Source organism: Prionailurus bengalensis, chromosome D2, assembly GCF_016509475.1.
Source record: "Prionailurus bengalensis isolate Pbe53 chromosome D2, Fcat_Pben_1.1_paternal_pri, whole genome shotgun sequence".
In the NCBI taxonomy this organism is placed as follows: domain Eukaryota; kingdom Metazoa; phylum Chordata; class Mammalia; order Carnivora; family Felidae; genus Prionailurus; species Prionailurus bengalensis.
Window position 1 is genome coordinate 56521418 of NC_057351.1, and position 23334 is coordinate 56544751.

General features: G+C 53.0%; 1 protein-coding gene across 4 annotated transcripts in view; it reads right to left on the reverse strand.

The window, feature by feature from the left end:
• The window catches only part of CRTAC1 (cartilage acidic protein 1), a 158693-nt gene that overhangs the window by 8569 nt on the left and 126790 nt on the right, over positions 1 to 23334 (reverse strand). For 2 of the 4 annotated variants that reach the window (XM_043597191.1, XM_043597188.1), the window contains exons 12-14: positions 15880 to 16025; positions 15372 to 15414; positions 12304 to 12447 (exon numbers count right to left, since the gene is read on the reverse strand). In XM_043597191.1, the coding sequence (XP_043453126.1) occupies positions 12304 to 12447; positions 15372 to 15414; positions 15880 to 16025 (333 nt within the window). Of the gene's footprint in view, positions 1 to 3378; positions 4192 to 11113; positions 11833 to 12303; positions 12448 to 15371; positions 15415 to 15879; positions 16026 to 23334 lie in introns of those variants that run through there. The other 2 variants (XM_043597190.1, XM_043597189.1) reach the window with 2 other exon arrangements.

The window sequence follows — 23334 nt, forward strand, 5'->3', positions numbered from 1 at the left end:
CTTGCCTGGGGCTGCCAGCTCGGCTCTTCTTCCTGGTCTCTCCCCCGCCTGCAAAGCTCTCCCTACCTTCTGATTCTACTGTGTACATTTTAGCAGAAGAGAAGCTGGGGGTCTAGGAGAGCAGAGCCAACCTTCTGGGACCTTCTGTGTCCCTCTCCCAAGCTCCCGGTGACAAGGCAACAGGGCCACACATGCTGCCCATTCAGCCCACCCAGGCTCTGGAGCTCTCTAAGGCCGTGTAAACAAGGCTTCTGTGGATGTTCAAAGGAACTGGCAACCTGCAGGGGAAAAGGCAAACTCCTTTCTCGAAAGGGAAGAGAAGCATCCAGCCACCGAGGCCCCCGCCTGCCAAGGCCCAGGGCGGCCAGTGGGAAGGAAGCAGCCCTGCCCTGGTGCCCTGAAGACGGACAGAGAGGCTGCCTGCCTCAGCCGGCAGGAGGTGCTACAAGTGCATGTGAAAGACCAGCCGCTGAAGGTAGCTTTCTGGAACCAAAGAGGGGCCTGATTGTTTTTGGACAAGACAGCAGTGTGTGGGAGGGAGGTGCCTACCCAGGGAGCCAAAGGCAGGCCCTGAGCCCGAGTGGGCGGGTCCTGGTCCCACGATCCCCCACAGAGGGCTGCGGCCTGGCCCATGCCCATTCTGGCCCACTGTGTGGCCGGGCCTTATGTCTGACCTGTGCCTCTCCTGTGGGATGGCTGGGCACAGGTGATGCAGTGGCCTTTGGTTTTATTATTTCTTTTTCCAATAAAAGGACTTGCCCAGCTTGAGGCTCTGTGCCACTTCTTTCCCCGATGGTGATGGGGTGCCATCAGTTCTATGCCCCAGGACCACAGGGAGCGGATGCTCAGCTGCCCACCCACCTCATGCCAAGGAGGTGGGGCTGGGTGTTCTTGAAGAAGCAGTGAGGCTGACGTGGGCAGGACCAACCCTACCTTCTTAGAGCTTGTAGTCTAGTGGGGAAGCTACCCTCTGGATCCTCTAATATGGAGCCTTTATGGGGCACTTGCAGCCTTGGGTGGAGGGGGCAGCTTGACAGAGAGCCAGGTCAAAAGTCAGTAATGAGATAAATACCCATTTCTTGAGCTCTCACCCTGGGTTGGGCCCTGTTAGGGGTTGCATCAGAGAAGTCATTCAGTTTTAAAGACTAGGGTGTTAGAACCTAGCAGAGTCGTATGTTGGATTTTATAAAACTAAATAACATTTATTGAGCACCTATTGTGTACCAGATACTTTGATAAAACCACATGCTAGAGCTGGGAGGGGATTTAAGATCATCTAAATGAGACAGAATTTAGAGGCCCAGAGAGGTCACGTGACTTGCCCCAGTTCACACAGCGGGCCAACAGTGGTACCAAATTTAGAACCAAGATCTCCTGACCCAGTGCTCAACCTGACACCATGCCGATGGCACCTGGATGGAAGTTGCCTTAGGCCTCAGGGCGGCCAGGGTCACGCACTCAGGTCTGTGGGCCAAGAGAGGATCTCACCAGACTGTGGGCATAATGGCTCCAGCCCCCAGGGTGGGGGCTTTGGGGACATCCCCTCTGGCTGGTGTTGACTGGGACTCTGGGTGGCTTTCACACTTGTGCCTGCTGCTCCTGAGGGGCAGCTGGGCCTTTCCCTGAGCCCTGGGGCAGGCTGGACTCACTGCCTCTGCTCAAACCTGGGGTGTGTGGGGTTGTCACAACGGAGGCTGTTCTTTAACATGTGGGTAAATTCATTCTGTCCTGTTGGCAAGGTTATTATTCATAATAATAATACACAATAGTAGCTAACATTTGTTTTATCACTATGTGCCATGCGCTAGGCTAAGATGCCACATAACCATTCAGTCCTCACGACAATCGTAAGATGTGGACTATTATTCCCATTTTACAGATGAGGAGGCTGAGACTCACGGAAGTTAAATAACTTGCCCAAAGTTACACAACTAGGAAGTGGAAGAGCTTGGTTTTGAATCTAGGCAAAGTTCACCCAGGTTTAGGGACTCTGTCAGAGCTTGAGGTCCTCGGTCATCCTAGGTTAGGATTTGGCAGATTCCCAGGTAAGGACTTGGAGCTGTGCCTGGTACCTCCAAGCCCAGGGCTGGAGCTTCTAGGTAACACGGGAGTGTGGTTGGGCTGTGCTCTTCAACTGTGGAGCCCACGGGGGCAGCTCGGTGAAGGGCAGAGTGGGGAGAAGCAGGTGAGGCGTGGCTTCTCTCTCCCTGGTTCTTCTCTGCTGGCTCAGTTATGGGGGAAGTGGCCTCCTCCTTGGGTTGGGTCACAGCCACGTCTCTGCATCCCCCTGGCCAGCCAGGAACAGGCCCTGTCAGGCCCCAGCGAGCAGAGGAACCCCCAGGAAGCTCTCGGCTGCCATTCCCCCGTGGTCACTGCTGCCAGACTGCTTTCTAGCTTCCTTTGGGGTGTGTGAAAACCACAGGGTTTACAGAAGCTCGTGGTGCCACCCAGCGGCAGAATCGTGCACTGCACCCCGGAACCCAGCAGCCTGGGAACCATCCCCAGGGCTCCCAAACCCTGTGGGGCAAAGATGGAGTCCAGCTGGCGGTGACTCTCCCTACGGCCAGCTCCTGGGGCACCGCCTTGTTCTTGGGAAACCCTAGCTCCCTTGACCACAGCTCCGGAAGGACTCAGAGTAAGGAAAGTTTCTGGCAGGAGGCACCTACGCTTCGTTTGGACTTTACTATTTACCAAGCGTGAAGGCAATGCAAATACCACTCCTAGTGAGACCTGAATTGGAATTCAGGCTTTGTGAGGGTAGCACGTGGTGGAGACCCCTCGAGCCCCACTGTCCTCTCCAGCTGTAAGATAGGGGTACTAATACTTTACAAAATCGCGTGGGCCAGTGCCTCTCATCCTTGGCCGCAGTCAATGTCACCTAGGGAGCAAGAGAAACCACTGATGTCTGGTCCTATCCCCAGAGATTCTGATTTCATTGTTCTGGGGTGCAGCCTAGACATTAGGGCTTTTTAAAAGTTTTCCTGGAGGTTCTAGAGTGAAAATAAGGTCGAGAACCCCCGATTTTGACAGTGCCCGGAGCCTATGAGCCTTTTTACAGGCCTCAGAAGATGTCTGAGGCCCAAATAAAAGTTTATCAGTTCCACAAAAGCAACAAGACAGGAAATGAGTACAAGTTATGGTTCTACTCGTAAGGCATTCTAATACAGGCAGAGCTAATCTTTGGTGTTAGACGTTAAGAGAGCAGCTGTCCTGGGATGATGCATAGTGAATGGAAGGGGGCCTGGGGAGACTTCTTGGGTGCTCATGCTCTGTTTTTCCAGCAGAGTGCTGGTTACACAGACAGGCTCACCTTGTGAGAATTCATTGAGCTCCACACTTAAGATTTGTGTATTTTTCCATAGGTATGGTACATTTCAATAAAATTTACCAAAAAAGTTTATTGGGTCCAAAATAGGAAAAGTATTTTCCTAAACACAAAGCTGAAATTAATACTTTGTTACATATCTACAAAATGTAATACTGTCAAACAGTCCACTGTAATTCAACTTAACTCTGGTTGTGTGTGTGTGTGTGTAATTTAGTGTGGATTGTGGATATATATGACAATGTTTGATATGATGAGGGGTGGGGCCTCCAAAAGAGAAGAAACGTCCCTGGTACCTAAGAAAATCCTAAAACGGCCCAGGTTTACACCAGGAGCTCTTGACCTTGACCCACCTCCTTCACATATTTGCAAAATAACATGCATTTATCTGGGGAAGAGGATCGAAGGTTTCAGCAGATTGTCAAAGGGGTATGTGACCACCCACTAAAAATGGTTGAGAACAATTGGTTTTGAGGAATCTGAGAAACTGGCCTAGAATGTGCCTGGCATGACAGAGGCGTTCGGTAACGTCAGTTTCTTTCCTTCCTTTCAGAGTCCAGCCTTCTGACGTTTCCACACGACCCTTCTCAGGCAACTTTGGGAGGATTTATTCTCTTGGCAGAGCCCAGGGCAGAGTACCGAGCTCACGGCTCTTCCTCTAAGGGGCTATTTAACGGGCTTGTCATTTCAGCACCTGCCGGATGGCAGAACTCAGCGTGCGGCAGCCTGGAGCTGCACCGGGCCTTGCGGTTTTGAATCAGGGACCACGGAGGCAGTGGAAGAGTGGGAAGGGGGAGTCAGAAGGCTGCACCAGTCTGCCGTCCCCTAGCGCTGCGCTCAGTTATCCTGAGTCCCAGCTCTGTCATCTGTAAAATGAGAGCACGATGAAAATGCATCTCGGTGAATGAGAATCTATTTCTCCCAAGTAAAATATTATTGTTATTGCCGAAGTTACTCTAGGACCTCATCATACAGTGGCCTCGTGATACAGATTTATAGCCAGGTTTCAGATTCTTGCATAGAATAAACAGACATTTGTCCAAGGGTTCACCGCTTCCCTAATATACGCCAGGAACATTCATGTACATTATTATTCCATTTAGTTCGCTAACACTCTGGTGGGTGGTTATATTTGAATTCTTATTTTATAGATGAGGAAACTGATGTTCCAGGTGGTTAGGTAGCTTGACGAGCGCCCACAGCCAGTAAGTGTCAGAGTAAAGACCTGAACCTAAGCGTCAGACCCCAAATCCTGCTCTCATTCTGCCACTGTGTCACAGTCGGGTGAAAGACTCCTTTCTACCTGGATTGCCTCATAAAGACGGATTCCAGACCCAGGGAGAAGCACATGGGCAAATGCGGACACAGAAGAATTAGCTTTGCAGAGGCATGATGGGGCTAGTTATTCTGGAGTAATTCAAGTTATCGATTTCTGTAATGGAAAAGTGATTGGGGACCAGCTACCACCTGAGAGCAGCCTGAGCCAGGCCCTGGAAGGGGGAAATGTTATACCTAGCTTACTGGACCTTGTGCATGGCAATGAATGGCCTTTTTCCCTCTGTCCCCAGTTCCTTGGTAAACTCTTGGAGGGTGGGGATCTTATCTCACTCACCTCCAGTGCCTCCCACCCCCTGCCCTCAAGTGCCTGTCACAGTGCTTTGCCCTTGACAGGTGAATGCAAAAGGCAGCCCACCGGGAAGGCTGGCAGGAAGGGATGAGGCAGGAAGAGGCAGGGATATACAGATGTGAAATCCTCTGGCCCCTGGAGTAATGAGACCTGAGGGGCTGCTTAGGCAGATGCAGACAGGTGAGTGGCCACTGAATGATAACAATTCAACTGCAGGTGGTCACTGACTAACTCACTTAAAGGGTAGAGGCAGGGGGCGCCTGGGTGGCTCAGTCGGTTAAGCTTCCGGCTTCGGCTCAGATCATGATCTCGCGGTTTGTGAGTTTGAGCCCCGCGTCGGGCTCTGTGCTGACAGCTCAGAGCCTGGAGCCTGCTTCGGATTCTGTGTCTCCTCCTCTCTCTCTGCCCCTCCCCTACTCATGCTCTGTCTCTCTCAAGAATAATAAATAAACTTTAAAAAAAATTAAAAAAAAAAGGGTAGAGGCAGTGATGCTGGGCCATCCCCTGTGCTGGGCAGCTGCTCTGAGTTGCCCTGGCTGTGATCTCATGGCTCTGCTCATGATCTCCACCTGTCCTGGGAGGGGAGGAGAGGGGAGGAAGTGTGCATCCTGACCCCACTCAGCCCTGCTCAGGGCTCCCTGAACACCACTATTGTAAGGTGGGTAAATCCTCATGGGGCTGAGTACGTTGCCTGGAAATCTGGACCTGGGGCCCTAGAGAGTGAAGTACCATGGGTGGACAAACAGATAAGTGGACGCATACAGAGAAGATGGGTACCGGGAGATGACCGATGGTTCAGAGGTGGGCGAGAGGGCTGCCTGGCTTGGGATGGATGTTCGCAGACCCTGGAGAGGCAGGTGAATGGATGGGTACCGATCGGCCCTGTGCTTCCCAGTGCAGATCTAAATACAGCGCCAGAGTTCTTCAAAGGGAAGATACAGTGTAACCGGGTCCCCGAATGAGCTCTGCATATGAGTGATGGATATGTCTCGTTGGGAAGGATTCTTACAGGTTTCACATTGCCCCAGTTAATGACTTATGGATTGTTGCAAAATCAGGCAGTGCTAGAAGTGAAAGCAGTAGATTAAAGGGCCTGGGGCAGATTTTATAATAATATCTGCATGTTATCAGTCAGTCACTGCATTGAGCACCTTGCATGCTTCATCTCAACAGCTCTGTGAGGTTGTTATGCTTCCATTCTGTGGAGGAAGAAAGTGAGGCTCAGAGAGAGGAAGCGGCTTGTTTGAGGCCACTTACAGGGCATGTGGGTGGGGTGTCTGGAAGTCAAGCCTCAGGCCATCTGATCACAGGGTCTTAGGGCAAAGAGAACATTTTAAGGATGGAAGGAAGGGAGGAGGGAGGGTGGGAGGACCATAGGATTTTGGGACCAGTTCTCTAATATTCTGGCACACAAGATACATTCTGCACTGGGGTGAGGCTCTGAGACCCTCTCCTCCCTCTTTCCTGTCTGCATCTGCCTTCAAGGCCTATAAATCTTGAGCCAGGGGACCAGGAAGTCCCATGAAGATAAGTATCGGGTTTATCTTCCTCCCTGTGGCCCAAGCTTATTCCTCTGCCACGGTCCCCAGGGGCAGTTGGGCATGATGTGATTGGGCTTCTCTCCTTCCCCAGGAGCTCTGCACCCAGGTCTGGGGTGCAGGGAGGAGTGTTAGTCCTTAGATCTTTTGGTGGGGGTGGGTGGGGTGGGTACATGAAATGGTTCTGGGTGATAAGTCCTTCATGGTTGCTCTGGGGCTGGCCATGAAGAAGGACAATGAGTTCCCTTTATAGGAATTATTCTGGGCCCCAGACTTTCCTTCTGGCAGGCAGGCTGGGTTCATGAGGGGCTGGGCAGGGACTTTCTGGGAAGAGCGATACAGGTCCTCCTTCCGTCCCCACCAGACATCCCCTTCTGCAGCCTCCCTTCTTAGCAGAGCAGGACCCTCTGTGCACCTGGCCCTTTCACTCAGCTCTTGCCCAGCTGTGTTCCATGGGCCAGGGATGGTTCTTTGGTTCGCTTGGTGGGCCCTTGCCCTGACTCTGACTCTGGGTCAGCACCACGGAAAGAACAAGTTCTGCACCTGAAATACTGTAAGTTTTCTGGAAAATGAGGCAGGGTGGGCAAGGAGGAGCCCCAGGCAGGAGTCAAATTCCTGGCGCGGCCAGGGTCCTCGGGAAGTCACTGTTCCTTTTGAGCCCCGGTTTCCACAGCTGAAAAGGATGGGGCAGGACTAAATGACTTCTCAGGTGCCTCTGGATTTAATGTTCTAGGGCTTCTGTGACAGTCAAGCGCCGAATCCCAGGCCAGTTCACCAGTTGCCGGTGGACGTGTGCCCTGTGCAGCCCAGTCAATGCCACGCTCTCCCTGCTCGGTTTACTTGGTGATTATTCTCTCTGGGAATGGCCCCGCGTGACAACTTGGCGGAACATCCCCACAGCTCAGGCCCCGGGAGGGTTTGCTCTGCTCCCTTATGGCCATTTTCAGTCCTGAGATCTCTTCTCTGCAAAGTTGTCAGTTCCCCGAGGGTGGCCAGTGTCCCCCCCACATCTCCCGCACTGCCGACTCCCGGGTGGCCTGGGCCACAGCAGGGAGTGCCGGGAGCCACGCGAGCCTTCGGCACCGCACAGACCCAGGCTTCATCCTGAACTTTGCTGCTTAGTAATATGAGTATTTCAAATTTCTTTGGGGCTGACTACGCGCCAGGCACCGTGTCAAGTGGTTCAGATCATCTTGTTTAATACAGTAACTGTGAGGTAGGTACTATCCCCATTTTCCAGATGAGAAAGCCGAGGCTGGAGGCCAGCACGCTTACTTTACGTTTCTGCTCAAATGCCTCTTTCCCAGAGAGGCCCTCCCTGCCCCTCCCTATTTCAAGGGCCCTTCTGCCTCCAGCCCCGCACCTCCGTGTGTCTTCAGGCTGCTGCCCAGCTTCAATAGCACTTATCTTCTGACTGCTTCCTGATCATGTTGGACGTCATGGGGCACTCAGGGGTCAGCCAGGGTTGTACACAGGTGTACGGGCCCGGCCACAAGAACCCTGCCCAGCACACAGCACGTGTCCAGTCTATGCCGAGTGACAGCTGGCTACATAATTTGCCCAGGTGTCAGTTTCCCGGAGATCGTTCCCCAAGAGGCTTAAAAACACAGGCTGCGGAGCCAATTGCCACTTTGAATCAGAGCTTTTGCCGCTTAACCGGCCACGTGACCTTGTGGAACTTATTCTCCCTGAGCCTCTGCTTCTTTGGTGATAAACTAGATGAGTAACATTTAGCCCACAGCACGGGCGGGGGGATTCATGGGGACACACACGTAAAGTTCTTGGCATACGATAGGCGTTCCGTAAATGTTAGCTCTGCTCTCTGGGGAGGGCGTTTTCTCTTCCCGCTTCTCGTTTTTCTCCAGTGGTCTTCTTTTCGACCACTTTGCTGTTCAAGCACAGTTCCTTAAGGGGATGGTTGCGGAAGGAGAGGTTGGCATTATCTGCGGGGCTAAGCAGCCCGCGCTCTCTCGCCTCCTTCCCCTTCTGGGACGTGTCTGTTGCTAAGGAGACACAACGGCAGACCTGACAGGATGTGGCTGGGGTTCTGGCCCACGCTGAAGGAGAGAGCTGTGGCTGACCCTGGGGAGGGAGAGGAGGGGAGGGGCTCGGCTTGCCTCCTGGACTGATGGTCTGGGTGGGGTATCACTCTGGAATCTGCTGGACAAACTCAGCTGGCTCCCTGAGAAAGTGAAGCGTTCGTCCTCCTGTGTCTGTGCGGCCCCAGAGAGATCAACAGCCCTGTTTGGAGGCTGGCGTGCAGTTCCTGCTCGGGTCACAGTCCAGAGGTGCCGGTCAGGGTGTGAGGCCCACACCCTGGGAGGGGGCCATAGCAGCCAGAGTGACGCATAATCAAACTCTTGGCCCTCAGAATGGCACCTCCCCAGAGCAGGGCTGGCGACGGAGAAGAGGCTGTGCAGGTGATCCACGGTTTCCCTTTGCTAAGGACAGCCAAGCTGGCTGGTGAGAAGATTCAGCATGGGCACTGCCACCTCTATCTTGCAGCTGCAGGGTGACCGTGTGGCGCGTGTCACAGATCCCGGGCTCCGTCAGACTCCATTTCCTCCTTCCCAACCCATCCCCGGCCTCTGGGCAACGCAGAGAGACTGTGGCTTTTGTGTAATGGGTTAGTCACCCCAAATGGGAAGGAAGGGTCCTTGTGAAGAGCTCAGGTTGGGGGCCAGACTACTCTGACGGAGTCCTTCCTCTGTGTGTCCCAGCCGTGTGACCTGGGCAAGCCACACAGCTTCTCTGTAAAACCGGGATCCTGATAGCACTTTCCGCTCGGGATTGTGGTGGGGATTACACAAGCTGATTCTTCTAAAGAGCTTAGATCTGGCCCAGACATGCCGAGCTCACTAAGTGTGCTTATTGTTATGTTAAGGGTACATTCCTGGGCAGAGGAGTATTCTCAGTGGTTCTCAGTGAATGCTTGCCCAATGAATACTGGAATGAGAGAGCTTGCTTTCTGGTGTGGCAACCCAAGCATTTAGCTAGATTTTTCAGAAAGCCCCTGTGAATCCCACTCTTATCCCATGCACCGGGTTCCTCCAACTGGCTGCAGGGAGGCCATGTGGGAACAATAAACCAGGTCATCTCTACTTACCATTGTATGCCCAGAGCTTAGCTTAGTACCTGGCACACAATAGGTGCTCAACTAATACTTGTTGACTGAATGAGTCACATCAGGAGTAAGCCTTCTTACCCAGCAGCTGGGATAGTGTAGTGGTGCTCTTGCTAGCTGGGGGGATTTGGGACTCCTCTTTGTAACTCCTCTGGCCCCACCCACCAAGTAGGGTAAATCGACACAAACACACCCTGTTGTAAGAAACTCCGTGTAGGAGGATTCATGGTTATTACTTGACGAGGTATCCTCTGAAGTTTGCCGTCATCCTGAATTTTCCGATGTCCTTGGCAGGCTGTCTCCCTAGCTGTCCTGTCCCTTACTTCTCGTGCTGTTGTGTGCGGTCTGTCAGTGGACACCGTCATCTTGCCATTCACCACTGCATTTGGAACCATTGCCTCTATGGGTTTTGGGGTTTACTTCTCTCACTATCTTAGATCTACTCGTTCATTTCTAAAAAGGCAGCAGCTTCCAGAATGACTAGGGAATAGTCCGAACAGTGACAGTGCTGTCTGTCACCCCCTGACAAGATGGTGTAGTAGGAAAGGGCTCCAGCCTTGGCCGGGGACCAGCTGGCTCTGTGACCTTGGGTGGATCACTTCATCTCTCCGAGCCTCATGTCTGGGCCCATCCAGACCTTGAATTTCTACCTGAACACACAGGAGCGGGCTTCCCAGAAGTGGAGCGATTTTTAAGTTGTTACACGCTTTCTTGTGACAATGTGGTTGTTTTTATTTTAAAACTTTTCATTTAAGCTCGTCTTCTGAGTGTAAAAACAGTACTAGCTATGAGGAATTCATATTTTGTGATTTATTGGGAGTATTATTATTATATCAGAAAATGGTAGTTTTTTTGTTAAATATGTTTTTAAAATGCTTGCTGCATGCTTAAGTGTGATTTTATTATATCTTGGGGCAACTTTTTTCCCCCACGAAGAACAGATCTGTGATTTATAACAAGCCTTCACTACCGAGGCTGGTTGTGAAAGTATTCTATGGTGTTACATCATTCCCAAAGGGTGCTCTGGCTACAGAGGCTTCCAGGTTTCTAAGCAGACTGCAGAGGAGACCAAGTTGCAAGATTCTTTTCTAGAAATCAGGGTAACTTGAGACTACCCATATCTCTGTCCAGCCACACACTGAAGGGTCTTAGAAAGGAAAGGGCTTTGGGAATACACCAGACCATATCTCTTGTTATTTAGATTATGCAAACTGAGGCCCAGTGTAGAGAAGCAACTGTCCCCCAGGTAAAAGGCCCAGAATTTTCCCTCCAGGTCTGCTCCTTGCTCATCCTACATCCCTTGCCTGGCCCAAACCCCAGCCCCCCAAACGTGAACATTGGTGCACATACCCAAACCATTTCTCATGCCCAGGACACTTTCCCTGTCTCGTGATTTGCTTTCCAAGGGCTACATGACAGAAAAGCTGCTGCTACTTCAGGATTCCAACCAGCATCTACTTGCCCCAGACACATTTTTGTTTTTATCAGCTAGGCACTAATACGCAGCAGAGAGTTTATTGGCATAATTTCTCCAGAAAGAGGCTGGAAGACTTGGCAAGTTCAAACTTTAACATTTTTGTCAAGAGTCCCAAAGGGCCACCTTTTCCCCTCCCATAATAAACCACCAACTCCCAGAAGGCTTTCTCTACCACAGGAAGTCAGGGCACACAGAGCAGAAACAGCACAGGCCAAACCAGCAGGCACATGATACATGAGTGAATCAACTGAGCAAGCAACTGCCTGGGAGCCATCTTTGTTAAGGGCAAAACAGGGTGCTCATGACACTGGAGGATACAGAAAAGACAGGACTATCTTGATTCTTCTGAAGAAGTGAGGGAGGGTAGATGGGGTAAGAGGGGAGACTTTCCTTTTCTGTTTTCTCAGAAAACATGCAAAGAAAGGCTTCACAAACAAGATTACACAAACATCAGTATCTCCCAAACTTCCCTTTTCAAAGATGGCCACCCCTGCGGTCCATTCAAAGGGAGCACGCAGCAGAGTCTACTGGGCGTGGAGAGAGAGACAGGCAGCGGGAGAGATTTAGTTTTCCACAAAGGTTGTTAGTTTAGTTTAGTTTTTTTTTCCTTTATTGATGGGATTTAAAGTGCATATAACTGAAGGCAAAGTCCAAGGCCTAGAGAAAGATATGAGGCCCGAGAGAGAGGCTCAGAGATTCTAAAGGCAGCAGAAGGATACCCACCTAAAAAGGCCACTTGAGCTGTAAAAAGGATGGGAGAGAGAGAGAGAGAGAGAGAGACAGAGAGAGTGGGAAAAAGAGAAAGGGGATGGGGGTGGGATGGGGGTGGGGGGAAGCATTTGGGAGGAAGAAGACAAATACCGGTTCAGAAATTCAGACAAAGATGAGTAGCAGGAGCTAGTTTATATCCCTGGTAGGAAAAGACGGGCTGACCTTAAGGTAGGAATATGTGAGAAGGGGAGACGTGAGAAGAACAGTGGCCTCTGGCCAGGGCACAGCACCCCAGGGACCCTTCAGATGGTGGCAGTAGTGGTGGGGGCTTCTCCAAACCTCTGTCACGGTCTTCCCCGGAGACCCAACGGGGGTCTAAGGAGACTCCATCCGGCCAGGAGAAGTCAGGGGCTGGGGACCTTGATCTGGGGCCTCCCCAAAGCTCCCCGGTGGAAGACAACTTCCTTGGGTCCTACTGGACCATGGCTGGGCCTCACTCACCCACACAGGCCGTGCCGTCCTCGTTGGGCTCGTAGCCCCGACTGCACCTCTTGTTGGTCCGGCACCTGTAACTTCCATACGTGTTGACGCACACAGGCTTGTCTCGAGGGCACACGAATGGGAACTGGATGCATTCGTTGGTGTCTGAAAGGTGAGGGGAGTCACTCACCAGGGAGGTGTGGGGCAGAGGCTCCTCGCTCAGGCTCTGCTGCCCCACCCACTCTGTGACCTTGGGCATATCCCTTCTTCTCTCTATGCCTCAATTCCCTCACTTCAGTCCCTCTGGCTGGCTCGTTCTGTTATACCCAGAATTCGTGATCCCCAAAGACCACTAGGGAGCCGAGTCCGACGTAAAAGCAAAAGAGCCTTTATTCGAGCTAGCTCGAGCTCAATCCCCTACCTGCACTGACGCAGCGGGGAGATACCGGGGAGAGCGAGCGAGTTTCAAAAGCACAAAGGTTTTATAGGGATCTAGGGGCAGTTGGTGAGGTAATGGCTGTGGCCTCAGCCGATTGGCTGGGGAAGGGTCCGAGTCCTGTTAGGCAGGTGAGCGGGAGGTTGCTCAAGGGGAGGAGGTGTGGTCAAGGTGAAGGACACAGAACAGGATGGAGTCAGCCAGCGTAGACCTGCCCTTTCAGTTCTATATTTGACCTCTACGTGTTGGGGGTGTCACACTTGGCCCGGGGTCTTCTATCTACCACACTTCCTGTAGGTGCTCCCTTCATAGATGGATGAGTCTAGATTCCTATCTGCAGCCACAACCTGTCCCTGGGGCTCCAGACTTATGAACCCAACATGCATCTCATGCTCAGTAGGTCCAGAATGGAAATCTAGATGCTCCAGCCCTCAAACTTCTTCCACCCCCTGACCCCATCTTGCCTAAGTCAATCAATGTCACCCACTCAGCCGCTCAAGCACAGATAGGAGCAATCCCTAGTTCCTCCTTTTCCCTTACCTCTGTAGGCGAGTTAAGAGATCCTGCCGCTCTGCCCCCATAGAACCCCTCTGTCTGCCCACCTCCTTCTCCAGCCACAGCCCGTTCCCAGCCTGCACCACCTCTTGCCTGGATTTCTGCAGCCACCTTCAGACTGGCACTCTGGCTTCCACTCTTCCCTCCAATCTAATCTGCAATTCAGCAGGCAGGGCGATCTTTTGAAAATGTGAATCATACTCTCCTGCTTAATTGCAAAGGGCCCCAGGAACAAAATCCAGACACCCTGAGACCCTCCTTGACTTAGCGCCTGGCTCCCCCACCACCTCCGGGCACGCCAGCCTCCTTCCCATTCCTTTCACGCACAGAGCCTTTTTCCTGCCTCGTGGTCCTCGCTCCTGCTCTTCCCTCAGCTCTCCGTGTGGCTGGACCTTCTCGTCCTTCAGGTCTCAATTCAAAGGGCTTCTCCCTGACCACTCTGTCTAGAACAGTCTCCAGGGACACCTTGCTTAAAGCGCTTTTGGTCCATCTCATCCGGCTGCCAGGTTACGTGTTTGTGGTCCCCCTCCCCAGAACAGATGCTGTTCCAGGGCAGGTGCTTGGCCCACATCCCCAGCACCTCGCATGGGCACGTAACTGTCCGCTAGATGATGAAAAAAAGTGGCTGGAAGGGTGATCCCACAGGGTCCTTCCAGTGCACAGGCTAGACACTGGAAGTTCTGTGTACATGCATCCTCTCTTTAGAGTGGCCAGGGTTGGGACGTGGAGAGTGGAGGGCACTAATTTCCTCCCAAGCCACCCTTAGAGCCGCACTCCTTCACTTTCTCACCTGTGGTCCTTTGCGGGTGGAGGGCCCTCCACCAGACCACCTTCTCCCCTCTCTCTGCCTGGCGAGCTCCCCATCGCCCCCCAGGTCTCAGCTCAGGCCTTGTCTCCCTGGGGCACCTTCTGGGACCCTCCCTGGCTGGTTGAGGCCCCACCTTTGTGCTCCCACATCCCACCCCTCCCCCACCCAGCCCTGCTCACATTTCCGGTCATCACTGTTTATTCATGTGCCTCTCCCACTGGCTCTAAGCCCCATGAGGGCAGGGGCTGTGTCTGTCTCATTTACTCTTTTTTTTTTTTAATTCATTTTTTTAAATGTTTATTTTTGAGAGAGAGAGAGAGAGAGAGAGAGAGAGACAAAGCACGAGCAGGGGAGGGGCAGAGAGAGAGGGAGACACAGAATCGGAAGCAGGCTCCAGACTCGGCTGTCAGCACAGAGCCCGAAGCAGGGCTCAAACCCACGAACCACGAGTCGGACGCTTAACTGACTGAACCACCCAGGCGCCCCTGTCTTGTTTACTCTTGAGTCTCAGTAGCAAACCCACTCAGCCTGGGGCTGACAAGCATCTATGGAATAGACTTAGGAAGAATGCTGCCTGAGAGTCTAAAGGCAGGAGGAGTCCTTGACCTGACCCCTCACTGCCGGTTCCTGACACAGAAGATACTGGGTTGAGGGTCTTTCAGACGCTGAGCCCCTTGGCTGCCCCTCTGCCACCCCAGGCCCTCGGAGGACTTTCAGAAAGTCAGCGAACGCTCACAGAGCTGCGGTCCTAGCAGTGTGCTAGCCACCTGCCTCCCAGTACTGCACGAGGCTACCGTCTCCCTTCTGTTCTGTGACTACACTCCACGCCCGGGTTGCTCCAATGCCCCTGGCCATGCCCATCCTTGTCTGCCAGCTCCCGTGCTTGCCGCTCCGCCAGCTGGCCATGCCAAAGCCACCACGGAAGATGCACGCGCACCTTTGCCACCGTGAGGTGGCCGCACGGCCCCTCGCACGGCCGGGTCACCCCGTGAGCACTGTACAGGCAGTTATGCGTCTCCTCCCCAAGCCCATTCTCTCCGAATTCGTGGCAGGAAGCACTCCATCCCCAGAACTGCCACGATTCGGCCTATTGGCTGCTGGCGTCACTCCCACCTTGGTGAGTCACATGGCGGTTGTCTTGGCATCTGGAGCCCCAGGGACAAACAACACATTTCCCTCCCCACCTTTCCCCCTCTTGTCTGCAGCCTAAGCTTTGCCAGGGCTCAGACTGACATTCCCCAGGGAGATTCTGGCCTCTGCCCCATCCTCTAGTGCCTGCAGGCAACTCACCCATGCAATGGCCATTTTCCTGCTGGGAGAATCCTTGGCCGCACTGCAAGGTGGGCAGAAGCAGAGACACTGGTGAGTTGAGAAGATCCCACCTCCGGTTCCCCCCTAATCACAGCCACAGAGCAGCTGTCACCCTGAGTCCAGAATGAGGGGTGCTCTTAGCTCTGGGCCTGGGGTTGCCCTTCCCTGCTGGGACCCCCACCCCTTGCACTGAGAAGAGAAGACTGGGGGAAGGACGAGAATGTATTCAGTTCAAACTCCTGCTTATTCCCCTCAGGTGGGATCCAGGTGCCTGAGCTGGGGTACCTAACAGAACCTATCCCTCTTAAACTACAAATCCCTCCCTAAACTACACATGGAGGGCTCATTATGAAGCCTGCTCTTTGCTGAGAAGATTTCCATCCTTCTGGAGGCAAAATCAGCAAATTCCTGGGAGTCCACTTTCAGACCATGGGGCTGTGGAGGGGGTCCGCTCTTCTGGCTATGAGGCCCGGACACCCTTACTCACCTCCAGTGGGACTGGGCTCTGAAGTCTGTCCTCATCCCGGGGGTAGGAGATCTCCAGCACAGAGTTCATCTCCTCACTGGCCACGCTCCGGCTTGCCATCTTGCCATCTGGCCACGTCACCTCCACACTGCTGGCTTCATCCTTCCCTACGGGACAGAAGGAGAACTGAATTTTAAATTCTATTTAATTTTAATGAATTTGCATTTCCATAGCTACGTGTGGCTCGTGGCTACCATATTGGACAGCACGGCACTAGAACTTACATTCTGGCGGACAGGCCAATCAGCATGAAGCTGTTTTAAGGGAGAAGGGAAAGCCTGGTGGTAAGCAGGCTGACTTTGGGTTCAAATCTTAGCGGTACCGCTTGCCTTGCTGTGTAATTTTGGCCATGTCACTGTATTTAAATTTATATCATTTATAATTATAGCCTGCTAGGGGCCATGCTTTCTTTTACCATTGGGAATGTGCCTGTTTTCAGGGAGCGTCCGCTCTGGTGGGGACAGACAGGCAAAAAGATGAACAGATCAATGATGTCAGATATTGACAAGCTCTGTGAAGAAAACAAAGATAGGGCAACACGGTAAAGAGGAACCGGGGCTTGGCTGGGGAACTTTTCTAGCCAGGGTGATCAGGGACAGGCTCTTGGAGGGAAGGCACTTGAGCTGAGCTCTAAATAAAAGCTGAGGTGATAAAGAACAGGACGGTGGAAGGCACAGGAGAAGGACCGTCCTACAGAGCTGTTTACAGAAGCTAATGGTGAAGCTCAGAGAATATTCACGGAGAATCCATCCACACACACCCTTAAAGCAACGTGTTACATCGGTGGTAGAAAGCAGGTTGGAGAGATAGGTCAGGTGTTCGGGTGGTGTCAGAGGCAGCCCCAGCCCCCCGCTTGAGGCATCAGGCCTGTCACTGCGGCAAGGTCAGGCTAATGGTGATGAATGGGGGTGGGCGGGAGGCCGGGGGGGGGGGGGGGCGGGGGTTGGGCCTCACCCGCAAGGAGAGGTTGTTTCCCCAGTCACCTGGGAAAGAGGGCCGTGCTCAGTGAAGGTAGGAGGGCGGGTGCAGCCCCCTCGTCACCCGCCAGGGATGACCAGATGCAGGCCTGGTGCTCAGGGGTCCACAAATCCCGTCATACCCTCAAGCACCATTCGTGGGCTGAATAAACAATGTCACCCACTTATACGTGCTGCTTTCCCTTAATGTATGCAGACACTCCTAGAAGAAACAGGGAAACCGAAAAGTGCTGCTGAATTTACAGCAGCTTTGGGCCCTTACTGTCCGCCAAAGGATTTTACAAGGATAGCTACTGTGGGGGCGGAGGGTAGTCTGTGGCACATTTTCATGTATAAAAGGGATTCCTGTATGTTAGAAAAGGGTTGGCAGCCACAAGCAGACTTTGAGGGGAGTGTGTGTGTAGACTCCTGTGTGCAGGGGTTCACCCTGGTGGGGAGCTTGGGACGGCAGGGGTCATGGGGTGGAGGGCCCCAGCTGTGCCTTCTTCCTGGGAGTCCCGGCACCCTTCTATGGAGCTTCCAGAGGAAGCTCCCTACTGCGAGCCACAGCTTCCGGACCCTCCCCGCATTTGCTTCCCCTCGGCCTTGTTGCTACCGCACACGCGTCAAGGGTGAGCAGCCCATCTCTGTGGGCCAGGTGGGGCAGCGGGACCAGGGAGAGACTCCCAGAGCACAGAGTCCCACACTCGGGGCTGCTTCTGTTCCCCTACAGACTCTCCCCTTCCAGCCTCACTGATTCTGGGGTTTGCTTTCTTAAGCCAGAAACTGTTTCTCATAAACCTCTAATCCCCCACTCCCTCCTTCTATAATAATTCCTTTTGGAGAAGAAGGGTGGACCACGGGACTGGGGGTATCATCTGTGGGCTTTTTTTTTTTTTTTCTGTTTTGTAATAGTCTCTTGAAGTTAAAGAGATTTGGCATTTTTAGGTTGTACAGTGCCCAAATTAAGTGGCATATATAAAAAGTAAATATTTTTCCATTAAAAAAAGGAGACAAAGAATAGCAAATGTTTCTCACCTAAGCCAACAGAACGCTACAGGAATACATTTTCCAGCCTGACTGGAGCGCCACAAATAACTCAGAAGAGTCACCGAATATTCATAGCATGTAGTTCTGAGTCCCGCTTCCTCCCTTCCTCCCAACCCAGGACGGGCAAGGGCTATGAGAGAAGCCAGCCAAGGAGAACACATCTCAGTAGGACTCCCTCCTCTGCTGCTGCAAGATTTTGCTGACTTGGGCACCTTCTCCGGGGCCTTAGTTTCCTCATCTGTAAGATGGGGGTGTGGCCCAGAGCTCTAGCACTCCTGGGAAGGACAGTCCTTCTTCCTTGGAATGTGAGCCCTGCCCCAGCCGACTGTCCCCTAAGCATCCCCATCTCTACCATCTCTTAGACATGGGGGCACCTGTAGTTCCCAAAGCACCTTCATTTCTTGGCAATAATACTGGAGAATATGTACCCCAAACTGTACCAGGTGATCTCACTGTTGGCACTGGACCCTCTCGGCAGCACCATGGGGAACGTACTAGACTTCTAATTTCCACTTTAGAGACAAAAGGGCTCAGACCCGGGGAGGGGATGTAAGTTGCTCACAGTTCCCCAGCTAGGGATGTCTGACCCCAAAAGCCCATATCTGCTTTGCCCTTGCTCTACTGCTCACTTGGCCCCGACGCCCAGCCCCACCACGGGCCAAGTGTCCTGCAGGGATCTGGGATTTAACAGGAAGGAGATGGACCCAGGTCCCATCCTGTGGGAGCTGCATCCCGTGGAGGCAATGAACATAGTGATGATGTTATAATGAACTGGGAACGTGCAGCCATAGCATTGGTGCCACTTGGTGAGAGAGGCGGGTGTTAAAAGTCATTCCATTTGGGTGTTGCAGGAGGAGTAGGAGTTTGTGAGGCAGAGAAGGGAAGGAAGGGGCAGTCCAGACAGATGGTGCAGCATGGTACAGAGGTATGGTAAGGTCATGTGTATTTGAAGAGTAGGGAGAAGTTCCAGGTGGGGGAAGCAGAGTGTGGAAAACGTATTGGCAGGTTGGGGCGGGGGGAGATGGGGAGAGACTTTGGAACTTTCATGTGTGAGGCTGATCTGAACCCTCCAGACGACTCTGCAAGGTGGGCGTTCTATCACCGCTCTCCAGGTGTAGACATTGGCAAGGTGAAGTGACTCACAGGTGCCTGAGCTACGATTGGAACCCAGACTCCTGTCCCCAGACTGTTCCCTCTCAAGTTGCCAGACATCCCAGGTCATTCCAGGCACTGCACAAGGGCAGCTTTTAAGCAGTCTGCGTGCCAGGCCTGTGTGTCAGGGAGTGGGGCTGCGGGCAGAGGATGCCCCATAACCAGCACAGCTGGGAGGTCAAGAGCAGAAGGGAGTCACCTCTGGCAGCTTCTAAAGGACAGAGGCCAAGGAGGCTCAGAGAATTGCGCTTTTCAGAATTACCAGCAAAACAGATGGTGGGAATACAGTTGGTGGAATATTTTTGCACTTTAATAAAGCAATTTTTATGTGGGCCACTGAATTTTCCTTCCCTAAATGAGCACCAGCAGGCTCGGAGGCAGCTCTGAGTCACTCACAAACAATTCGCTTAAAGAAAGGTGGTGTGTGTGTGGTGGGGGGGGGGGGGGCAGGGGTACTGTCAATGCCTGGGGTGGGCTGGCCAGCGGGTGAGCCTCCGATGGGGGCTGGCTGGGACAAGTAGACTGTAGGTGCTTGTTTTCATTTTCTGGGTTTGGGTGAGTGGCCTCAGTCCTCTGCAAACCAGGAATCGGACAGCCAGGGTAGGGGATATGTAGCGTGGGTGCGCAGGGCGGGGGGTGGAGGGGGGCGGCTAGGATGCAGGTGCAGAGCAAACAGTGCGCAGTGGGCCACCCCACAAAGGCCATGAGCATAAATTCTTCTTTATGAGCCTGGCTGGCCAGCTGGCCAGAAGGAGCAGGGCAAGGCCAGGGCAGGGTGCAGAGGGGAGGTGAAACAAGGCCAGGGGCTCCACTGAGCAGGGGTGGGTAGAATGGGAGCCGACAGCACACCAGAATGTGCTCTGGGAACCCCAGAGAATGAAACAGCCATCCAGGGAGGTCTGTGAGTTTTTACTGCGTGGTGATGCGATGCAGCCCAGACCCTCGGGAGTGGGGAGGGTACATGAGGGTCTGAGAAGCTAGTCCCCTGACCAAGGCTCAGTGCAGGGATGAGCAAGACATAGGCGTGCCGAGGGGCACACGTGCATGCCCACGCACTTGTCCACGCACTCTCCCCCGAACCTTGCTGCAAAGTCAGGGGGAGGCAGAGGATGATTCACAAAGGGAGGGAGGGAGCAGGGTCGGTTGGGGTGAGCGGGAGCGCCGTGAGTGCTGGAAGGGGGGTTTCCTTGGGCCCTCTTCCCTTTAGAGACCTCCCCCTCCCGGGGACAGCCAGGGGCCCCACATCTAGGCCTCAGTGACTGGACGGACAGGGCAGGCCTTTCTTGCGTTCGTGTTCTGGACATGCCCCTTCTCACCCCAGGCGCCACAAAACAATCTGCTCAGGACTGGAGACCATCATACTGCCCGTCAATAGGAGACTTGCTCCACAAATTATGAATGCCGCCACACGGCGACATACCGTGCGGCACAGAGTTTGGAAAACAAAGGAGAGATGCGCAGCCTGAAAATGGTGTCCAGGTTATGTTGTTAAGGGTGGGGGGGGGGGGAAGCAAGTTTGGGAATACTGGAAGAGTATAATCATTTTTGTTAACACAAACTCCCAAGGAGTATTTATCTATAAATATGCTCCTAGGCACAGCGCATGTGGTAAAAGCACATAAAAAGCGGGGAGCCGGGAGCAGGTGACCCCACCCCTCCCCCTCCACATTCCTGATCCCCTTACCCTGTTCTGCATGTGCTTTTTTCACAGCACTTAACATCTTCTAACAGTTTATATGTTTACCTAGTTATTATGTTTATATGTTTCTTCTACTTCCACTAGAATTAAGATCACCCGTGGCAAGGATCTTTGTCTCGTTAGTGTTTGGCACATAGTAGATGGCTCAGTAAATAAGTATTGACTAAATGGATCAAATGGTACTGGGAGAGGGTGAAGGGAGGAACGTTAACCTTTTGCTTAGTATTCAAAACAAAATGTTGAGCTTTGGGGTTATTTTTCCTTTCTTTTTAATCATGCTATAATTTCTAATTTTCCGATAATCAACATGCATTATTCTTACAATCAGGAAAAAATATTAAATCCTTCTAAGAACAACTCAAGCATTGCCCTCCCTGCAGGGCTCCTGGTGCAGGACACCACCCCTGCTGGGGCTCCCGAGCTCCTGGCCGCTCTCTCTTCGCATGGCACGGGCTGGCTTTGGCTTGCTCTGGGGAGCTTTGATCCGCCTGTCCCCCTCCAGCCTGGTTCTCGGTTCCCCCCGCCCCCCAGTTGGGCTTTGGCCTCCCTCTCTAGGCCCCGCTCCTACCAGACCATTCCCGTCGTGGGCACACTGAACACTCCCACCTCTGGGTCTGTGTTCAAGCCAGGCTAGCCCCTGGAGTGCTCTCATCAGCCGCCCACCGTGCCTTCTCAATTCCCGCCATCCTGCTAGACCTCGTGCTAGGCCCATGTCCTTGGGAAGCAGAACGAAGTTCTCCCATGCTGGTCCTCGCACAGCCCATCTAGATCTACCTTGCACCAGAATCCCGGTGTCCATCTGCCTTTTTCCCTGGACTGTGAGCCTGGAGGGCACGGGTATTTCTTCTTTGTCTCATCTGTCTCTTTTCCAGGTCTCTCTGTGTCTCTCGGTTTCCCCAGCCCACTGCCTGTCTGTGGTCCCGGTCCTCGCTTTCCTCAATCCTTCCTTCCATCTGGCCTTTCCTCTTGGCTCCCTCTCTTCCCACCCCATCGCTGCCCCTCCATCAGCCAGGAAGGCTTGTGCTACGCTGGATCCATGAAGGAGACCCTCCTGGACTGGGGGCCCTGGAGCTGTGGGGACAGAGTCCACCTGCTCCTGGCGCTGCTTCCTGCTCGGTCGCCTCAGTCTCACTGCCAGGCTCAAGAGTGAGCTACAGGGACAGGTCCCCAAGAGCAGCCTTCCTTCAGTGGCTCTCTGGGAGTGGATCCTGGCAAGAGAGGAGCCTACAAGGGGACCCGTCGAGCTGTTTGGGCCAGAGTTCAGAGCCAGAATAAACCCCCCAGCCTTGCAAAATATCAAGGAGAGGCTCTGAACCAGACGCAGCGGCGTGTTACCCCGAGTGTGGGAGGCAGACATTGTGGAGAGGCATGGAGGCTCCTGGGTGCCCGTGGTCCCTGCACATGACTCAGCCGAGGCTGCCCGGTTGAAAAAGCAGGTCTGTTCTCTTGTCAAGGGCAGATACTGACTGGAGAGGAGACCCAGCGAGGCCCACAAAAACATCTTAAAACAGCACAAGCAGCCCACAGGATGTGAGGAAGGAGAACCTCAGCCCCAGTCCCATCCTTACCAAGGATTTGCTCTGTGGAACCTCAATTTCCTGATCTATACACAGTGGGCTGGGGCGTTGACGTCCAGCCAGATGCCTGGATAAACATCCCACCTGTGATACCACGGCATTGTCTTGGTGACTGGATGGCCTTACATGGGTCATCTGGTAATGAGGGGACGTGGATGTCCAGGAAGAAAGAGGCAGAGCGGAGGACCTTGGCTGGCTCCACACACAGCAGCTATGGGAGGCCAAGCAGTTAAGTCACAGAAGTCAAGAATTCAGACAGTGGTGTTCAAGGAGTCGGGGTCCAAATCCAGCCCTCTCTACTTTCTGGAGATGTGATTTGGGGCACCACTCTCAGCCTCTCAGTTTTCTGACCTGTGGAATGGGGTTACGATTTATCGGGTTGTGGTTAAAAACTGAGTGAGGTATCTTATGCAAGGCACTTAAGTCCAGTGCCTGGTATACACTAAGTGCTCAATGACTGTCGGTTACTGCTGTTTCGTCGGACAACATATTTAAAAGTCATCTCGAGGGGCGGCTGGGTGGCGCAGTCGGTTAAGCGTCCGACTTCAGCCAGGTCATGATCTTGCGGTCCGTGAGTTCGAGCCCCGCCTCGGGCTCTGGGCTGATGGCTCAGAGCCTGGAGCCTGTTTCTGATTCTGTGTCTCCCTCTCTCTCTGCCCCTCCCCCGTTCATGCTCTGTCTCTCTCTGTCCCAAAAATAAATAAAAACGTTGAAAAAAAATTAAAAAAAATAAAAAATAAAAAAAATAAAAGTCATCTTGTACTTGGCCAGCATCGCAAATGGCTACCTTAAAAGTGACAAATGCTTCAACAGCCAGCCGACCCATCCAGGGTGAAACAGGCCAAGAACATGCTCACATAACCAGGCCCCGGGCCCCCTCAACATTTATGCTCCTTTTTCAGACTGCAAAAATATTATGTGCTCCTATAAAAATTGGAACACATGCACACAAAACATATGGAAGAAAATAAAAATCACACGG